Source organism: Amphiprion ocellaris, chromosome 7, assembly GCF_022539595.1.
Source record: "Amphiprion ocellaris isolate individual 3 ecotype Okinawa chromosome 7, ASM2253959v1, whole genome shotgun sequence".
Lineage (NCBI taxonomy): Eukaryota > Metazoa > Chordata > Actinopteri > Pomacentridae > Amphiprion > Amphiprion ocellaris.
In genome coordinates this window covers 17,850,180-17,869,242 of record NC_072772.1, presented here as the reverse complement: position 1 = coordinate 17,869,242, position 19,063 = coordinate 17,850,180, and the positions used below count along the sequence as shown (strand labels likewise).

At 40.4% G+C, this 19,063-nt stretch overlaps 3 protein-coding genes across 3 annotated transcripts; 2 read left to right on the top strand and 1 right to left on the bottom strand.

Moving 5' to 3' along the window:
* Positions 1-7: 7 nt before the first annotated feature.
* On the bottom strand, positions 8-6,241 carry nudt8 (nudix (nucleoside diphosphate linked moiety X)-type motif 8). Its single transcript, XM_023279187.3, has 5 exons — positions 6,086-6,241; positions 3,995-4,852; positions 3,748-3,880; positions 3,290-3,367; positions 8-886 (listed from the first exon to the last, which is right to left on the bottom strand). The coding sequence occupies exons 2-5, from the start codon at positions 4,849-4,851 to the stop codon at positions 701-703; spliced, it is 1,254 nt and encodes a 417-aa protein (XP_023134955.2). The 5' UTR covers position 4,852; positions 6,086-6,241; the 3' UTR covers positions 8-700.
* Positions 6,242-6,515: 274 nt separating this feature from the next.
* ftr86 (finTRIM family, member 86) lies at positions 6,516-12,471 on the top strand. Its single transcript, XM_023279186.3, has 10 exons — positions 6,516-7,227; positions 7,541-7,636; positions 7,788-8,021; positions 8,817-8,979; positions 9,230-9,328; positions 9,466-9,516; positions 9,740-9,781; positions 9,931-9,996; positions 10,088-10,290; positions 11,965-12,471. The coding sequence occupies exons 1-10, from the start codon at positions 6,733-6,735 to the stop codon at positions 12,298-12,300; spliced, it is 1,785 nt and encodes a 594-aa protein (XP_023134954.2). The 5' UTR covers positions 6,516-6,732; the 3' UTR covers positions 12,301-12,471.
* Positions 12,472-13,294: 823 nt separating this feature from the next.
* LOC111574513 (complement C1q-like protein 4) lies at positions 13,295-14,861 on the top strand. The gene is made up of 4 exons (XM_023279148.3): positions 13,295-13,434; positions 13,577-13,681; positions 13,769-13,909; positions 14,036-14,861. The coding sequence occupies exons 1-4, from the start codon at positions 13,428-13,430 to the stop codon at positions 14,467-14,469; spliced, it is 687 nt and encodes a 228-aa protein (XP_023134916.2). The 5' UTR covers positions 13,295-13,427; the 3' UTR covers positions 14,470-14,861.
* The last annotated feature ends 4,202 nt before the right edge of the window (positions 14,862-19,063 follow it).

The window sequence follows — 19,063 nt, the reverse complement described above, 5'->3', positions numbered from 1 at the left end:
GAGAGTATAACTTTAAAACAAACTTTATTGCATTGTTCTTTCACATCATCCCGATGTGCTTCTATTAGTTCTGTTTTGTAACAGTCCAAGTTTGATCTAGCATGAGATAACAAGGGAAACAGGAAAAGCTTGAATCACTTTGGAAATCATTAAGTCTGTTTAGCTGTTGCTTTGCTTACCTGAAATGATAAACTGCAACAAACATAAGCCGCATGTGAAAGTCATGTGGTGTGAGTTATCTTGGTGACTCACTGATTTATCTTGTAAAAATAAAACTGGGAACTGTTGGTACAGAAAAAATGAATCAAAAATGTTGTCATTTCAACATAAATAAGTACTTAAATAAGGAAGGTATATAAAAATATTGGCCCTGCCATTTGATGTTGTTCCTTGATTCATATCTGTTTTACATACCCGATGACCTTAAACGTCCAACATCTGCTTTTTATCAGTAACATCAACACAGCTGGCCATTATCTTTATACAGCAAACCTATTGTGTGGAAGTTCTTATATGTCTGGAGCTCAGAAAGTGCACAAGTTCCAGCTCTGATGAACCCAGAAAAGTAATGCATTTAACTTCCTAAATGAAAATACTTTGTTTTCATTCTGATTCCTGATGATTTTTGCTACACAAAGTCTGAATACACATTTTTTTTAGAACAATCCTTGAGTCACTGGGAAAGTGTGTGACTGAGCAGCTATGGCGGGGCAATGAGTTTCAGGGTATTGTCTAAGGCGACTGCAGTCAGGCCCCACACTCGATGTTTTCCATTACGAAACACTGGCATCGTGTACCCGTACTTGTCACCTACGCGGAAGTGCGTGTAGCCACGGTTGTGGGGGTTGCACACATGGGACAAAGACAAGGTGAAGATCTCCTCTACCTGAGAGGGAAATAGATACAAAAAACATGTTAAAACTTTGGTCCTAAGTAGAAAAAGGTGTACTTTTATGGTTAGAGGGCTCTGCTCAGGAATCTCTGAAAGCAGTATCAGTAAATACCAATCACAGGAAACATTCTAAGCGTTCAATTTGTCCTGTAGCATTATTTATTTAATGAACCATTCTGTACAACACTGTATATTAGTTTTTCTCAGTCGCTTTGGTGCATTTCTCGAATCATCCTCGACATTTGCAAAACAGTAAGTGCATTTCTCAAAACAGTTCATACAAACAGCAAAACACCATGGATTACCTGCAAAAGCCAGTCTTGTGTTCAAAATCCTTAGTTCATCTCTCAAAAGTAAATATCTGTGTCAATGGACATGTCAGCGCCATCAGAATGACAAGTCCTTGTGTCATTGTGTGTGAATAAGACAGTCAGATTGCTTAGTCATGTTGTCATTATAACAGTGTACTCTGGAGGGATGTTCTGATGTAAACTATGGCTAAAGTTTGATGACAATTATTGTAAATTGTAAGTTACACCTTAGTGTATGTGGGAGATTGATTGCAAGAGACTGAACCCAATTCACATTAACGCTTTTACTGTTTGTATTGTAATTTGTTGACAGATCACGTCTGGAAAAAAGCACAAAAGCAAAAGTAGAAATGTGAACATAAGACAATCTCCTTAGGGAAAACTGAACATGCAGTGCTGTAGGAATTCCAGTGCAGTCTTCTTATACCTCCTGACATTCCTGTCTGTTGGGCCACAAATTCTCATCCACATCACAAATATCTTCTGTTGCGTTTTTGAGCAATTTCAGGAAATCTTAACCCTTTATACATGTCCCTTCATAGAGAAAGTCAAGATTCACCTGGGAGCAATTTACGAATTCAGGACAGATTTAGAAAAAAAAGTCTGATGGAAATATATAGAAATATATTTGACATATTATGACAACTTGTTCAACCATTTTGCATGTAAAGACTTATGTGATGAACTAATGCCTAAAAGTTGTGGGGGGTGAGACTATTCAACAGAGACCCATTACAATACATTTTGATCAACATGACATAAGCAATTTATAATGCAGGAAACAGCAGAGAATTGTACATGATCATTTACATGGATGAACCAAAGCATTTTCAATTTGCTCAAAGAAATGAGAAACTGCTTTTTTGATGTGCACAAGTGACACAATGATGTGAAGATTGAACAAGTAGTTTTGAGAATTTCAATTCTGATTTGAGAAATGTACCAAAGTGACTGAGAAAAGCTAAGTTATAAAATTCAACTATGAGAAATCCCGAATTTACAACACTTTTGGCAGGAAAAAAATTCCCCTCTTTAGAGACAAATCTTAAAGCTATACTTGGTGGCTAGAAACAGATTAGAACTTAACGAATATAGCTTTCCTGTGGTATAAAATAAATTTTAAAAAAAACACATAAAATTGTTTTTATAAGAATAAAAGCTAAATGCGCATAAGACACCAAGTTCAAGAAATAATTGACACTCCAACAGTCAAAAATAATGCCAAAAAATGCTTCATGTCAGTCACTCTTCAGTATTTCTCTGCATTAATAAGAGATAACAAGGCACGCGCAATAAAGCGCACAGCAAGAAACAAGACGAAAAAGCCGACACTTGAGTAAATGAGTTGCTCAGCAGCCTCACTCTCTCTGATACAGTGCTACCTAGCTGTGAAAATTGTCATATCTTCTTATACTAACCATTAAATGTCTGATAATGTTCATGGTGTTAAAGTGTTTTGGTTGCTTTTCTCGATTAAGAATTTCCTTGGAAACACATAAAACTTAAAAACAATAAAAGCTGTTAAACGTGAGAATTTCCCTGGAACACATCTCATAAATTTCAGACCACTGGCAGAAGTGCCAGACCCGTAAAGTTAGTGAAGCCAATTTAAGTGTGTATAGAAAAATTGTCTTGTCAGTTCTGCATTATCTCCTCAGACTTTATAGAGACCACCAACAAAATTATTCTGAATAAATATCAGCCCATAACAATCAGTGGCTTGTTGATCAGTGCACCTGTATTTTATGGTATTTGTTTAACCATATTTTTAATTTGTATTTTGATGTTTTTTTGACTCAAAAGTCAGGAAATTTGTCAGAGAGGAAGCAGACAAGAAGTACAGGCTGAATTGAGCTCAGTATGCACATGAAGGAGGAAACTTATTTATCCAAGTCTTAGAAGATCATTTGGGGAAAATGGACTGAATGATCGCAATCTAGTGTATAGTAAGGTCAGGCATGACTGCAGTGTAACATTGCACCCCGTGACTTAATAAAAACATAATCACTATGTCCCAAAAATAGATATAAATTGCAGTCACAATCTGCCTATTTCATGTAGATGTAAAAATGTAGGATGACTGTACCTCTCCAGGGTTTGGTTTCAAGGTCAACTCCTCGAGAGGGCCGAGGTTCGCCAGCACAGGAGCAATAAGCATCCCTGACTGGAGAGATGCACAAAAGACACAACAGAACCAGACTCAGACACAGATTTCTGGTTTAAAATGATCACAATATAAAAGGCTCTGAAAATGTAAAGAACTACTGCTCTTTTCTCCTTTGGGTCATTATTAAGTGAATGTATTTTAGGTTGTGGAGAGCTGGTCAGAACATAACAGGAAATCAGATAGTGTGATCTTTTTCTCCTAGAGATTCTGATAAGCAATAATACTATATTTATCATTTTCACTATTATGACTCAACTAAACAATACAATAAAATATGGCGATAACTTCTCAAAATGCAAGATTTTTCCTACATCGACTGTCAAAGACTGCAATGTAAAAATATAAATTAATTCAAAAGAAAAAACAGTCTCACTCACCATGTCCCTGAGTGGCTTCAGGACTCCCCAGACCTTCTCTGTTGCCACATTAACACCCAGCTCCTCCTGGGCTTCACGCAGTGCTGTGGCCACCACATCTCTGTCTGACGGATCACTCTTTCCTCCAGCAAAGCTGCGCAAAAATGGAAAAGAAGACATATCCTAATTAGAAACTCTCGATTATTCCCAGCAGGGAAATTACTCAAAATTTAAAAACAATGTAGCCTGTGTCTAGCCTCCCACTAACCTCACGTCTCCCTTGTGCCTGCCCTTCAGTCTGCTGGAGCGCAGGGTGAAGAGAAACGACGGCTCCCCCTCAACAGAGCAAAGGCAGATCAGGATAGATGCCCATCTCCCCTGATTCTTTCCAGAGCTCTGACTTGCCCCTTTTCTCCCCTTTTCCACCTCGTAGAATTTCAAGTTGGGCCCCAGGGTCTGTCGACACCTGTTTTCATTCTCTGAGGATAGGTAGTCTCTCCAGGTGTCTGCCACACGAGGGGCAGCCTGATGAAGGGCTTTGGTTTGGTGAAAAGACTGACTAGGGGGCTGTGGTCTAATGTGAAAGTGGCTTAAATTCTGTGACATATGTGATGACAGGCTTAGAGCTCTGACAAAGTACTGTCTGTTCTGTAAATGACCTTGAATAAGATTATATTGAGTCTTGTGGGTGTAGTGGAGTAAAGGCTGGAAAAAGTCCCAAGGCCTTCTCCAGCGTTGAAGGCAAGTCATATTGATTAAACGGTCGTGGTAAGTATTTGCAGGATCAGATGTTTGTTTGGATTTTGCAGGGTTGTGCTGATGGCTTAAGAAAATGGCTTTGGATGGTAGGTTTTCTAATGAATCCTCTCTTAGCTGATACTTGTCACAGTCCAAGTTAAAGAAAGATAGCTGTGTTGAGCAGCATACAGTCTCTGTGGACAATGATGACCCATTCTTGCTTCTGCCTCTCCCATGTATTTCTTCATATCTCCCATCTTTCACATGCTTTGCTCCCTGCCATCCAGCACCAGTGTGCTCAGCAACAGAAGAAAGGTGGGATTCTCTCAACAGGAGCAATGACTTTATGGGACAAGACCGAGTCAGGAGCTGAGGGCCCCTAAACATCCTGTAAAAAGAAACAAACGTTGTGAGACAGTCTTAAATGCATCGATCAGTAGGGTTGATCAGCTAGTTAGACCAACATGAATAACATTCAAGTAAATCAAATGCCATCACAGTAGACGGTGTACGACAAAACCCAGCTGATCTGATAAATCGTTCAAGTCTGCAGTTTCAGTTTGTCTTGACAACACCACATGCTAAATTGGATGATCGCTAAAGTGTGTGACTAATGGTATGCACCACCCAAAATACTGCTTTCTATCCAAGCACTTATTTATTCCACCCAAATTGTATTTTCTAAGCAAAACTGTTCTGGCATAAAAGGTTTATTCCATCAAAAAATGCAACTTTCTGTCAAAGTGAGGAAATGTTTAATCCACCCAAAATGTACTTGTACTAATGTACAACATGCAACGAGTTATAATTAGATAATAATAAAGGGTTATTTCACTTTAAATAGTGCTTTCTGTCTCAGTAAATTAAATCTGGAATTTTATTTTGGTGTATTTCACACAAAGCTGTACACCAGCGTCAGCGGACTAGAAAAGCTACCTCCTCTTTAAAGTAAACAAGTGTTCGCCATGTTATCTGATCCAAAAAAAGAGTTAATGAAAAAGAGGATCCTGCAAATACAAACCTGAAAAAGCTGCAGACAGACTGCTGGACTTGAGCTCTGAGGTCCACTCAAACTTTATGGACGTCACTAAAATACTTCGACTTTACGTTAAACTATTGCTTAAAACTACTCAGAATCCAGAAAAGGCTTCACACATTACCTCTAACACGCTCAACGCGAAAAGTTCAGCTGTTAGTCCCTAAACTGGATATAGTTTGTATATCTATCACCGTCGCTGCCAAACTTTGGCCATTAGCCACTGCTGCTAGGTACAGCTAGCTGTACTTTATTAACAAGGCTGACAACATAAAAATAAATGACACTGTGCCAAAGTATCAAGCCTGGGACTTCTTCACTACCAACGAAAGTTTTGTAGCCATGGAGCTCTCTGGCTTTAAAGAGAGCTGTCCAAAGGCAGGCACGTTAACTAGCGGGCTAACAAGTTAAGCTAGCAAAGAATCGCACAACAGAGAGCTAACAAGCTAATGTCATTCCTATCCCGAAGTGAAAATTCGGATTTGGCCAAAGATAAGGACCTGACAGGCCCTAGACTAAGCCAGAAAAGACACAGGTGGTCCAATTACAAACGTGAAACATAATTTGAAATCACAAAACACTCACCTTGAAAGTTGAATCGGCTGCAGCTGGCCTCTCGCCCAGCTAGCCGGCTGCCTCCAGCAAACATGTGACAGAACGGCTTCAAGCGCGTCAGTGCTGCCCTCACTGCGCTGCCATGACGCCAGACTTATTTCACAACTCCTAGATTCCTCTGTAATATTGATGGTGAGGGTGAGACAGAGTATCCACATCATTTAGTGATGAAATCATTGTGAAAACACGTGTGTTTACATGACAAAGGAGAAAAACCAGTCTGTCCTGTTTGAACTCTGCATTAGCTCAGCCTATTTCCCTCAAGTAGACTAAAAGAAGTGCTTCTTACGGATTTAGGTTCAAGAGAACCCAACATAAATGGCTGGTTTCAAAATTCTAAATGTTATAGGATTTGATTTTTGTCAAGCAACTCATTTTAACAGTGATATTAAGCTGCTGTTAGTTGGCGGGACCTTCCTAAAACAGCTGACAAACTGGGAAACTCCTGTGACATATGACAGAAAAACTCCTCACTCCACCTGTTTTACCAGCCCCACCCTGAGACAAGGTTGCTTTTTTAGCAGCATGCGATTTGTGTGAACTGGCATTTCAGCCTTGCCATCCTTGGGTGTCCTTGCTTTACTTTCCTCATCTTTCTGCGTTCACCACGGCTCCACATGGCCTCAGCCTGGTCTGAAGAGAGCTTCACCTGCCCAGTTTGTCTGGACACCCTGAAGGACCCTGCCACTCTACCATGTGGACACTCATACTGCTTGGCTTGTATAAAAAGCCACTGGGACAAAGGAGACAGCAGGGGTGAGTACAGCTGCCCCCAGTGCAGGCAGGTATTCAGCCCGAGGCCCTCGCTGTCGAAGAGCACACTGCTAGTGGAGGCCATGGAGAAGCTGAGGACCAACAGTCTTAAACACAGCTCCTCCTCAGCCCCACCATCGATGCCTGTCTATTTGGAGGTGCTACCAGATACAAGGCCCAGACAGGGCAGCGTGTATCCACAGCTTCCCTCTGTGGAACCCAGACCCTGTCCTCAACACAAGCAGCCCCTGGACTTATTCTGCCACGAAGACAAGGAGTGTGTGTGTGACATGTGTTGCCAGCAAGGACACAAGGGACATCATGTCCTCAGACCACAAGAAGAAAGAAAAGAGAGACAGGTGTGTAATTGGACAGGATCATTTTCACTAGGGTGATATTTTAATTGTGCTTCTGTAGTTGCGTTTTTAGTCTCACGTGAACCTGATGTTTAAAATAAGGTGTGGGTGAATCAAGAACTATGTTGCCAAAAGTGTAGTGTTTCCAAAATCTAGCTGAACTTGAAGCACTTGTAAAACAAGTCTTTACTGTCATGTGTTTGGAAGTGTTCTTCCTCTTCTTTCAAATGTTTTTCTACCAAAAATTTTTCAAGCACAATCATGGGCCATCACTGACCTACACTGTGTGTGGCCTGCTGTATGTTTCTGTGTGTAGAAAGAGCTTGTTGAGATGCAAGCAGAGGTGGAAAGGAGAATCCAGGGGACTGAGAGGAAGCTAAAGGAGCTTCCACATTCTGCTCGTCAGCACAAGGTGAGTAGAATATATAAATCCTTGGTGGAGAAACCTTTGTAATAAGTCACCCTTCATGACATTTTGCTTGTTGCTTGGGTTAAGACATACATGTTCTTTGTGCCATCATTTCACAACATTCTCATCCTTTTCTCCCTGTCTGCACTCCCAGGCCTTGGTCCAGGCTCTGCAGAATGAGAGCACAGATTTATTCTCAGAGTTGGTCAAGAATGTGAATCTAACAGGCACGCAGGTTGGTGAGCTGCTTAGCGCCCATGAGACCTCTTTAGGCAGCCAGGTCGAGGGGCAGATCCACAGAATGGAACAGGAGGTGGCACAGCTCCGCTGGAAGAATGAAGAACTGAGCAGACTGGCTGACATGCAGGATGACATCTGTTTCTTAAAGGTAATGAGTGTGTTTCAGGGTGAAACTGGAACAAGACTGAATTCAAAACAAGAACTGTTGCTTCAAGGTAATCTTTAATTTCCCCAAGGGGCAATTTGTGTTGCAGGCAGCATTACTAATAGAAAATAAAATAGAATTCAAAAATTGTAAAATCATTATCAATCATTGACAAAAGAAATATCCATCCATCTATTATCTATACACTGCTTCATCCTCATTAGCTTTGGGGGGGGGGCTGGAGCCTATCCCAGCTGACTTAGGGTGAAGACAGGGGACACCTGGACAGGTCACCAGTCTATCAGGGCCACAAGCACTCTCACATTCACACCTACGGACAATTTAGAATTATCAATTACCCTCAGCATGTTTTTGGAGTGTGGGAGGAAGCCAGAGAACCCTGTGAAAACCCACACATGCAAGAAGAACATGCAAACTCCACAAAGAAAAACCCCAGGTCCAGGCTGGGACGCGAACCGGGGATCTTCTAGCTGCAAGGCAACAGTGCTAACCACCGAGTTACTGTGCAGCCCAAAAGGAATATAATGATTAAATAAAATTTTTTTTAAATGAAATAATATAAAATCACATAGTTCTGTTTAAAAAGGCAGTGGTAGCAGGGATAAATCTGTTGGTTTGCACCTACACATGGTATCTGCAACCAGAAGGAATCAACCTCACCATATGACCCCAGCCAGGAGTGACTGGGCCTATTTGAAGGTTCTGTCTCTGTAAAGTGCTGAGAGATTTTTCCAGTCAGGTTTTTAATTGTGAAACTTTGTGACATTTGCTCTCAAGAATTTCCTCATCATGGAGCCTCTGGGTCAGACGGGAGCCACAGGAGAGTCAGTGCTGAGTCAGGAGGAGGCTGTGGTCGCCTCCGTCCGTTCAGCCATGAAAGAGCTGCAAGATTCAGTTCAGGATCTCTGCAAAGCCAGTCTCACCAAGATTGTCACATTAGGTCAGTATTTCTCCTCTCCTCTCCTCTCCTCTCCTCTCCTCTCCTCTCCTCTCCTCTCCTCTCCTCTCCTCTCCTCTCCTCTCCTCTCCTCTCCTCTCCTCTCCTCTCCTCTCCTCTCCACTCCTCTCCACTCCTCTCCACTCCTCTCCACTCCTCTCCACTCCTCTCCACTCCTCTCCACTCCACTCCACTCCACTCCACTCCACTCCACTCCACTCCATATTGTCAAAACTTTCCTTTTTCTTTGTAGTGAACAATGACTCATTGACTTCAGCACCCGATGGTGCGGCAGCAGCATCGGACACAACAACAGCTGATCATTCAGGTCGGACCGCTGTCCAAAATACAGGTATGGTAACCTCACCCAGATCACACAGTGCAGCACGAACACAGAATACGTTCAAGCTGAGAAACAAGTTTGATTCACTGTTGGAAGAAAAGGACACTTTCAGACGTGTTTCTCACAACTTATTCTCTCTTCTGTAGTGTATGAGTCGACAATAAACGCTCCACCTCTGCCACCTCTAAGACCTGAAGGTAAGTTAGAAATTAATATACAGTATATGTGTGGCCTGTGCATCTTTAAATGTACTCATTAGAAAGTCCCTCATTATTATTATTAGCCTTAAAGGAAACAATGAAAATGCCTCCAACAGCACCTAAAGATAGTTTCACTGATGTTAGATGCCATATAGTTGTGATTCCCATTGGTTTACGTTTTCCCTTTGTTGCCTCTCTCCCCATCTCTCCGGGCATGAAGCTTCAGCCCCCCCAGCCCCCTTCCCTCCTCCTCGACCTCAAGGTGAATATAAAATTAGAAAATGGCTCAGAAAGAAAGGCCAGTTGGGGTTTGACTGGCACCTGTTTGACTATAAAGACACACCACCAGCTAGATTTACGTGTCCTTTTTAGCAATGCACTGCAGTATCAACTGTGTTTATTTTCTCTTAGCATCTTCTGTAAAAACTACGGGACTTGTGAATCCAGAACCAAAAACTAGAGACGAAATGATAAAATGTGAGTAAATCATATTCCACAATATAGACCCCAGTGTCAAAGCCTTTGGCCTGGTTCAGAGTCTTTACTAAAATACATCCTCTTCCTTCAGTTCGATTTGAACCCACCATGGACCCCAACACGGTGTATCGACACGTGCAGCTGTCGGATGGCGGTCATAAGGCCACGATGAAGGCTGAGAACCTGAACCCACATGACCATCCCGAACGCTTCCAGTTCTGGAGGCAGGTTCTTTGCAGCGAGCCGCTGGCAGGGAGTCCTTACTACTGGGAGGTGGAGTGGACTGGCCAGAAGGTGAGTCCTTAGACATGAGTTTGGTTTTAGTAAGGTTTTAGCTGCAAGCATGTATTTCATACAGTACATCCATTGAAATCATTCTGCAAAACTTGCCCGAATATTATGTAAAATTACACATAGTTTGTGGATTAAGTGTCACTTGAGTGTAGAGTCCTGTTTGCCAAACATAATAGTTAGTGGTGATTAAGAAACAGATCTCCAGCCACAGAGGGACTTTTTTTAAATTTAAGAGCTAAGCAGACAGATCACAATAACAAGTAGGCTGTTCAGACATATCTGGAGACAATATCATGTCTCCAATCCTTCGGCTAACCTGTAGTTTATTTAGTTCAGTGTCATTAGCATCCGCCACAGCGGTTGTTGGTGTTCCTGAGCTCTACAATACCAAAACAGATCATAAAATTATACATGAAGAGACATAAAAGTGTAGTGCCAAACTACAAAAGGTATCAATACTGTAGAAAGTGTAAACCAGAAACAGCAATAATTTCAACTCCTTTAAACATGGTCGGTTTTTCTGTTTTCCCTGATCGTGTAAGGCAAATTTTCTTCAATTTGATGATGCTCTAAAAATAACAGATTTTTTAGAAAATTAGTTTTTGGGGAACTATCTGATAAACATGTAGCATGATTATGTACTTGATCTGGATATTGCAGCCGGTCAGACAAAAGAATGAGGTGTACCTAATAGTATTGCTTTCTTTTATATACAGGCTTTAGTGAAGTGTTGTGCTTTTCAGTAATGCTGGTGAGGTGTGGACATGCTAAAACTAACCTGGCTGCCTCACTCTGAACTAGCTGAAGTCTCACTTATCAGCAGCCGTAAGCAATTGGTATTTCAAATGAAATAGCACTACTGATGTTTTTTTTTCTTAACTAAAGGAGTACCAAAATATTGTATATAAAAAAATTCTGTGTTTTTGGTTGTTTTAGATTTTCACCAAAATAAGCACAGATCTCTATGTATATTTATTAGATATAGACAGAAAATGTTAGCAGAGAAAACAGTGGAATGGCTCAAAGAGACAGGAACTAAAACACGTAAACATATTCTAGTAACCCCAAAGTAAAATTTTACACCTGTAAATCAATCAATCAATCAATCAAATGTGCATAACATGGTCTCTTTAAGCCAGGTCCCAGCGTTTTTTTTTTTGTTTTTTTTTTTATTAAGAAATATAAGACAGGAGAAAAATGGAATACAGTTGCTGACTATGCCTCCAGCTCCCTTTAACTAAACCCTTAAACCTCAGCATTTGAAGTGCAAATGGTATTTATACCCAATTTTGATCTCCAGTATAAATCTACAGATGCCGGTACCAGTCAGTCCAACACTTTGATCCATAATGAAATATGATCATGGGTAACTATGGGGTCAGGCACTTTGAAATTTGGCTCAGACATTCACGATAATAGTACTTTAGTTATCCTGTGGTTTTTCCTCAGGTACCATCATGAGATGTTTTGAGGTAAACAGCTGTTGGTTTGGTTGCTATTAAATTTGGTTGACACATTCATGTCCACCTTGGGATGAATTCTGATCACTTCACAGATCTCATCTGTGTAATTTTCAGGTTCTGAAGATTGCAATTTATAGATATCCTTCTCTACCATTTGCAGTCACTAAGATTTGCTTCCTTCCCTAATCCACTTTCTCTGTCCACCACACAGGTCACCATCGGTGTTGCCTACAAAGACATAGAACGAAAGGGTTCTGATGACAAGAGCCGTTTGGGCCACAATGCTTTGTCCTGGAGCCTGTACTGGTCCGGGACCGGTTTTTCCTTCTGGCATGATAACAAGGAAAAGCTGCTGGGCTCACCTAAATCCAGACGGATCGGCGTCTATCTTGACCAGCATGCAGGAATTCTGGCCTTTTACAGCATCGCCAACAACCAGGCCAGCCTCATCCACCGGCACAAGGAAGAGTTCAGCGGCCCACTGTACCCAGGATTCAGGTTCTGGGCAGGAGTAGGGAATACTGTGACTATTTGCCAATTAGACTGAGTTGTATTTAAATGAAAAGTTGCTGAAATTTTGATAAGGAAATAAATATCTTCTTGCTTTGGAGAGAGGAAACAAAAGTGTCCAGTGTTCTCCATTCATGTGATGCAAATGTTTTAAATATGTCTTTGTATGCAATTAAAAGAGTAATAAACCCACATTTTATCAATAAGATCTGCTGTTTTTTTAACATTGCTGATGGTATTTATTTTGCATGCAGATTCTCTTAGATGACTTCTTTCGTCTTATGACTAAAAGCCTAACCGGTGCAGTGGTGATCTTATCTTTGACTCCTATGTTTCAGTGACCTGGATCCCTAAAGCGCTGCCTCCATTCTGTAGTTCTCTTTTGGAAAAACCATCAGTGAGCTTTTGTCTATTCATTTCTTTCCCTTGACACAAGCAACATGCCATTGATAACTTTGTGATGAAAAGTCAGGATTTTTATCCAATCAAAAATAGTTTAGACTCAAATTCTTTCTAACTAGTTGTTGTTTTGTGAATCTTTCTCTCTTGTTCCAAGCACTCATGAACAATTGCCATGCTTTGTGCTACTTCGTAACCTAACACTATTCAAAGGAAGACAAGGAAACTCTCATTTTACACGTGGTTGCAACACCTTGTGTCCTGTCCTGATTGAAAAAAGTTGAACAAACCCGGCAGGTGCCATAAACGCTGACAGCAAAGTGTCCTTCAAGGCTTGAATGAGAGGCTGAAAATATGAATATAAATGTCATAATGTCCATTTTAAAATGGTTAACATGACCAAAACATTGTAAATACAGAAGACAGAGGCAATCTTTGTGTACCAATGGGAACGCAGACCCACGTGGACAGATCCCCTCAGGAGATAGATGATACCTGACCTACAATGACAACACAAAGACTTGGAGGATGTGTATGTAGCTGAGAAGCCCCCACTCAAAACAGAAACGAGTGAATGTATAGGTATGAAGGCACAGAGGGAGGTTATAGGGGGAAGCAGGGAGGAGCATTTTGAAAGCCAAAAGAAAAGAGTTGTTAGGAAACATGTACACTGTATGTATATATATGACTGTTGCTCTAGATCCTGAATCAGTCTACCAGAACTTTTGAAGCCTTCTGAAGCTCCCATCAGTTTCCAGCATCACCATGCGAGGTGAGACTTCATATAAGTAGAAAAAAGCCTGTAAGAACTGACAAGTTGCAGCTATGGAGGCCGTGCAAAGAGATGGTTGGAGTTCTTAAGATATAAGGATAACCTTTTGATTATGATTCTCTTTTTGCTCTTCTTCTCCCAGCTATTGTATTGTTGTGTCTGTTGGAAGTGGCGTTCGCCAAGCCTGATTTTACCTGGGGCGGAAACACAGACACTGGAGAAGGTGGAGAACCCAACAAAGGACATGGTGAGAGGGAAATAAGTCAGTTGAAGTAATGGTCAGTAAGTATGCATTCTTCTTTTTCCAATTTCTTTATGTGTGGTGTATGTTCAGTTTGTGTTACGGACCAGGCGACGTGTGGCTGCTGTTTGATGCAGCAACAGATACACAGGATGAAGGAGTTTTTTAACATGAGTCTTGGCGAGCTGGAGAAGGAACTGATGAAAACAAAAACGGTCCTCAACAACGTCAGAGGTGAGACACACGCATGCAAACCAGAAGAGAGCGAATATCAGTGAGTCAAATGCTTCTCCACACGTATAATCCAGTCTCCCAGTGCAACTTCCTAACATCTCTTCCCTCCTCCATCTCCTCCTTCAGCCAGCCGCAGCGCCTTCTCCGTCGCTCTGACCAATGACGACAGTTTGAAATGCTTTGGTCCTTTCCGTGACGATAGACTCATCGTCTACAAACACGTCTTCATCAACCTGGGAGGCGGCTACAGTGTGGACACTGGTGTCTTCACTGCTCCCCGCTCCGGTGTCTACAGCCTCGCCCTCACCGTCTACAGTGATGCCGGCTCTCCTGGCAACACCTTGGCTGCCTGTGCTGGCCTGATGGTTAATAGTAAGTTGGTGGCAGGACCCAGTGAAAGAAACATGCAAGACCAAGAGGACAGTGCCACCATTGTTGTGGCCCTTCACCTGAAGGCTGGGGACAAGGTGGCGGTCAACCTGCCCATCGGATGTTTCCTCTGTGACGACAAGAGCCACTATAACACTTTCACTGGCTTCCTGCTGTATGCTACTGACTAAGTTAGGGAAAGGTAGCAGCTTTGGGTTTCTTTACTCTAAAGACAAGGTTTGAATCTATTGCATAAAATCTTTCTGAAGTGACAGTCATACATTGAACCCTCTAATCTTATACACTCTGTCATCCTCACACAGTGCTCTAGTCTTTATTATCCTTGTTTTGTTTCGTCATACCCACCAACCCTGTGTCCAGTGTTATCTTTATTTTTTTAAGCATTAGAAATCTAATTATAATCTTGCATGTAACTACTGTCCATATTCTAGCCTATTCACACCTGACTATTGTCATGCACAGTACTTTTCTCCTCGTCATTTTTCAGACTGATTCTATGTAGTGGAAATATGAGATCTATAAAATTACAAGAAAATAAATGTGGATTTTGAAAAAATTACAATCGTTGTAAGGCATTTTGCTTTAATTTCCACAATAGCACACTGGAAAGATACTGAATTGATTAAGCAACTGATATTTGCTGGAGTCATAATGGATAGTGAAACCAGAAAATGTCCTTTATTTATCAGTGCACTTTTAAGATATTACAAGCTGTATTTTGTATCGAATTGGACCAAAAAATGTAAATAACATGCTATTCAGCAGCCAGTAAACAAGCAAATTAGCTTCTTGATTAGGTACCATACACCTAAACTGTGCTGCAACTTGAAACCTTGTGTGTAATGTGATATTAAATTCAAAATACACTATGCATACACACCAAATAGGAGATCCAGTACACTATTAGACTCTGTTATATTATCTAATTAGAAATCAAATGCATAAAATTAGGTGTGATTAGAAACCACATTTCATGTTATCAACATGGGAGTAGGTTCATTATACATCACAGCTGTATTACCATATTACTATACTGTAGCTTGCACAGCCTTTATGGCAGTCTGACAAAACTTTGGGAGCTTAGAAGGCAAAACATTTATTTGACCTTTTTGAACATAGCATCACTTTTTTATGGGGTCCATTTGTTGCTCATTACAGGAAAGCTGTACAGTAAATTTAAATCAAAGAATAGCTTAATGTTACTAAGGTTGCACAGTGACACGTCTGACTGGTCAAAGAGTCGAGTGTATTACAGACTCAACAGGACTCCAAACAGCATCCAGGCTATGAGGGACATGTAAAGTAGTGACCACATGTGGTGTCACATGCCAAGTGACTTGCTTATTGTTTTGAGGGTCATAGTAGCTGGAGACTGTGGCAGTAGAGGCAAAACGAACCGTGGTCAAATTGCATGTTTGTCTAGTAAACGCTTTGGGATAGACCAGAAGTTTTGGAAGATGACTACCTCCACAAGAGCTGGACAGTGTGGGTCAAACCAGCCTGTTCTTGGTTTAGGGCAATAGTCGTCTGTACATATTAGTCCAATTACTAAAAAGATGAATATGCATGACTGTAAGTAAACATATACACATATACACAGGAACTGCTGATCTACTGGGATTTTCACTCGCAACCATCTCTAGAGTTTACAGAGAATGGTCAGAAAAAGAGAAAGTATTCAGTGGGCAGCAGCTATGTGGATGAAAACGCCTCGTTGATGTGAAAGATCAGAGGAGAATAGGCAGACTGGTCCGACCTTGAAGAAGATGGACTACAGCAGCAGAAGATCACACCTGCTGCCACTCCTGTCAGCTAAGAACAGGAAACTGAGGCTACAGTTCACACAGACTCTATTGTCCATAAAAGATTGGAAGACTGGAAAAACACTTCCCGGTCTGATGAGTCTCCATTTTAGCTGTGACATTCAGATGGTCAGAATTTGGCATAAAGAGGATGAAAGCATGGATCCATCCTACCTTGTATCAAAGGTTCAGGCTGCTGGTGGTGTAATGGTATGGGGGATATTTTCTTGGCACACTTTGGGCCCCTTAGTACCATTTGAGTATTGTTTAATGCCACAGCCTACCTGAGTATTGTTACTAACCAGGTCCATCCCTTTATGACCACAGTGGATCATCGTTTGATTGCTACTTCCAGGATAATGCACCATGTCACAAAGGTCAGATCATCTCAAACTGGTTCCTTGAACATGACAATGAGTTCACTGTACTCCAAATGGCCTCCACAGTCGCCAGATCTCAGTCCATAGAGTCCCTAAGAAATGTGGTGGAAGAGGAGATTCGCATCATTGATGTGCAGTCGACAAATCTGCAGCAACTGTGTGATGCTATCATGTCAAAATGGACCAAAATCTCTAAGGGATGTTTCCAACACCTTCTTGAAAGTATGCCACAAAGAATTAAGGTAGTTTTGAAGGCAAAAGGAGGTTCAACCTTTTACTAGCAAGGTCTATCTAATAAAGCGGCCAGTGAGTGTACATCCAGTAGTCTTCCAGAGGTGGCACAAGAAATAACTGCAGCATACTGTAGTTTATTGGGAGCAGACAAGAACCTAATCTTCCAGTGGAGCCAACAGAAAATGAAAACATTAAAAAAAAAATGGACCAACAGATTTCAATAACCATGTCAGCATATTTCAACTGAAAGCTGGACAGAGGGCTCAGACTGAACTACTTTCTACTGAGTAAGGAAGAAGAAAATTGTGACTCACTATAGCTACCGTACAAATGTAATTGACGATATATAAAAGATGAACATAGCTTCTGTGGCGCACTAATGCCAGTGATATGGTAATCCCACCCTAACACTTACCCTGCATTATTGTTTATTTCATTTTATTTGGGCCATGACCGAATTATATTGGCATCATGCTGTGCTCAAAAAGCCTTAAAACTAACAATTGGGATCATAAACCTATTTGAAAAATGTTTATCGATGTAACAATTCAAGTGAGAAGTATTTATCCTTTTCCCATAACCTTTTATACAATTGAACTTCATTTTGCAGTAGGTGGAGTTGCCCCCTGCTGGCCATTAGAAAGAATGCAGACTTAAGACACTTCTGCAGTGGCTTCACTCCTCAGACCTGGATATTATATCGATCATTTACATACAGGGTATGATGTAAGGGCACTATAGATCCACAATACCCATCCCTATGGCAAACACTACTCAATGTTTTTATTCCTGTACTATTCTTATTTTTGAATAGAAAATATTTGGAATGGAAACCCAGTTCTTGGAAAGCTGACAAGCTGAAAAAACTCTCATCAAGCACTTCCACCAGTCCAGATCTAGCAACAGATGTGAATAAATGTATTTTCCAGCATGTAAGTCTACATTAGAAGTGGTGTGGCTCTATAATGCAGCATTGTTTTAAAGAAATGCATATTGATTTGGGATTGTGTGCAATAGATTATATCTGACAGAAACTATGTAGCTGTAGTGAGTGCCGAGGTTGTGGTGCTGAACAGCAGAAAAAAAGCTTAAAGAATGGGAAGTTGTGTAAGGAAGGAAAACTTCTGAAATAAGATTTTTTTTTTATGGCGACCAGTAGAACTTTGTAATGAATCCCCTGTAGAGCTGAAAGAGGGAGGGTGTGATATGGTCATTGGACTTGATGTGGATAAGACTAAATACCCGCAAACATGAACTCAGTTCCCATCAGCACTAGCTGTAATTTGTGTAGGAAACTGTAAAAAAAAAAAAAAAAAAAAAAAAATCAAAATTTTTTTCACAAGTTTTCCTTTTATTTTCCGTTTCTTTGCTCCATATGTTTGTATATTATTACATGTATAGTATATTACATGTCTGGTGGACAATAACATTAATAATCTGAAAATGAAAAAAATAAATTTTAGAATACTATTTTTAAAAAAATGAACATGTAAATACAATTAATAAATAATAGATATGTAATGTAGAAAAAAGATCTTTTTTCATGATGAAACTTTTAAATTCAAGCTCTTATGGATGTTAATATACAAAATGTGCTATGAATTTGCTACAATTGGTGACAACAGAAAAAGAAGCACTGGTTCTGTAATTCTGTAAAAAAAAAATCTTAATATTATATTTAATTTAATTGGTTTGTAGGTGTAAATATCCTTCAATAAACATAAAAAAATACATGTGACTTCATGTAAAATTAAGGCCAGAAAAAGCATTTTAATACTGGAAAATTGCTGTATTTTTATTTTATTTTATTATTATTTTTTGGTAGTGCAGGGATGTTTTCCTTTGCACAATGCAGCATGTTAACACACTAAACTGAGATGCTACACATAATTTAAAAAATGCTATAAATGCATGTTAATAGTGGCATTGTGAACATGGTGACCAACATTAGCATTTAGCTCCAAACACCACCATGTCTGTGGTGCAGCATCTGCTGGCTGTTGAATCTTGTTTGATCAGTTGCACATTAAAAAGCATTTCTTACCCAGTATTTATTCATTTGCACCTCCTTTCTTCATAGCTGTTGCAGATCTGATTGAGCAGAATAGTATTTTTGCATAGTGACCTATCAAATGACATGTCTTTGGGTGTTGTTCTGTGTGGGACCACCAGCAATCAGATCATGTAAATGTAGTAACTCTGATTCAGGTTTGTTTTCACTGAAAAAGATAAGTTAAAAAAAAGGTATAACACTGTGAAGCAGGTGGTTGGAACAGTCACAGTGCTCAGCGAAAAAATCATGTACACTGACCATAAAATAGTTTCAATAATGCAGCTTTATGAATCAT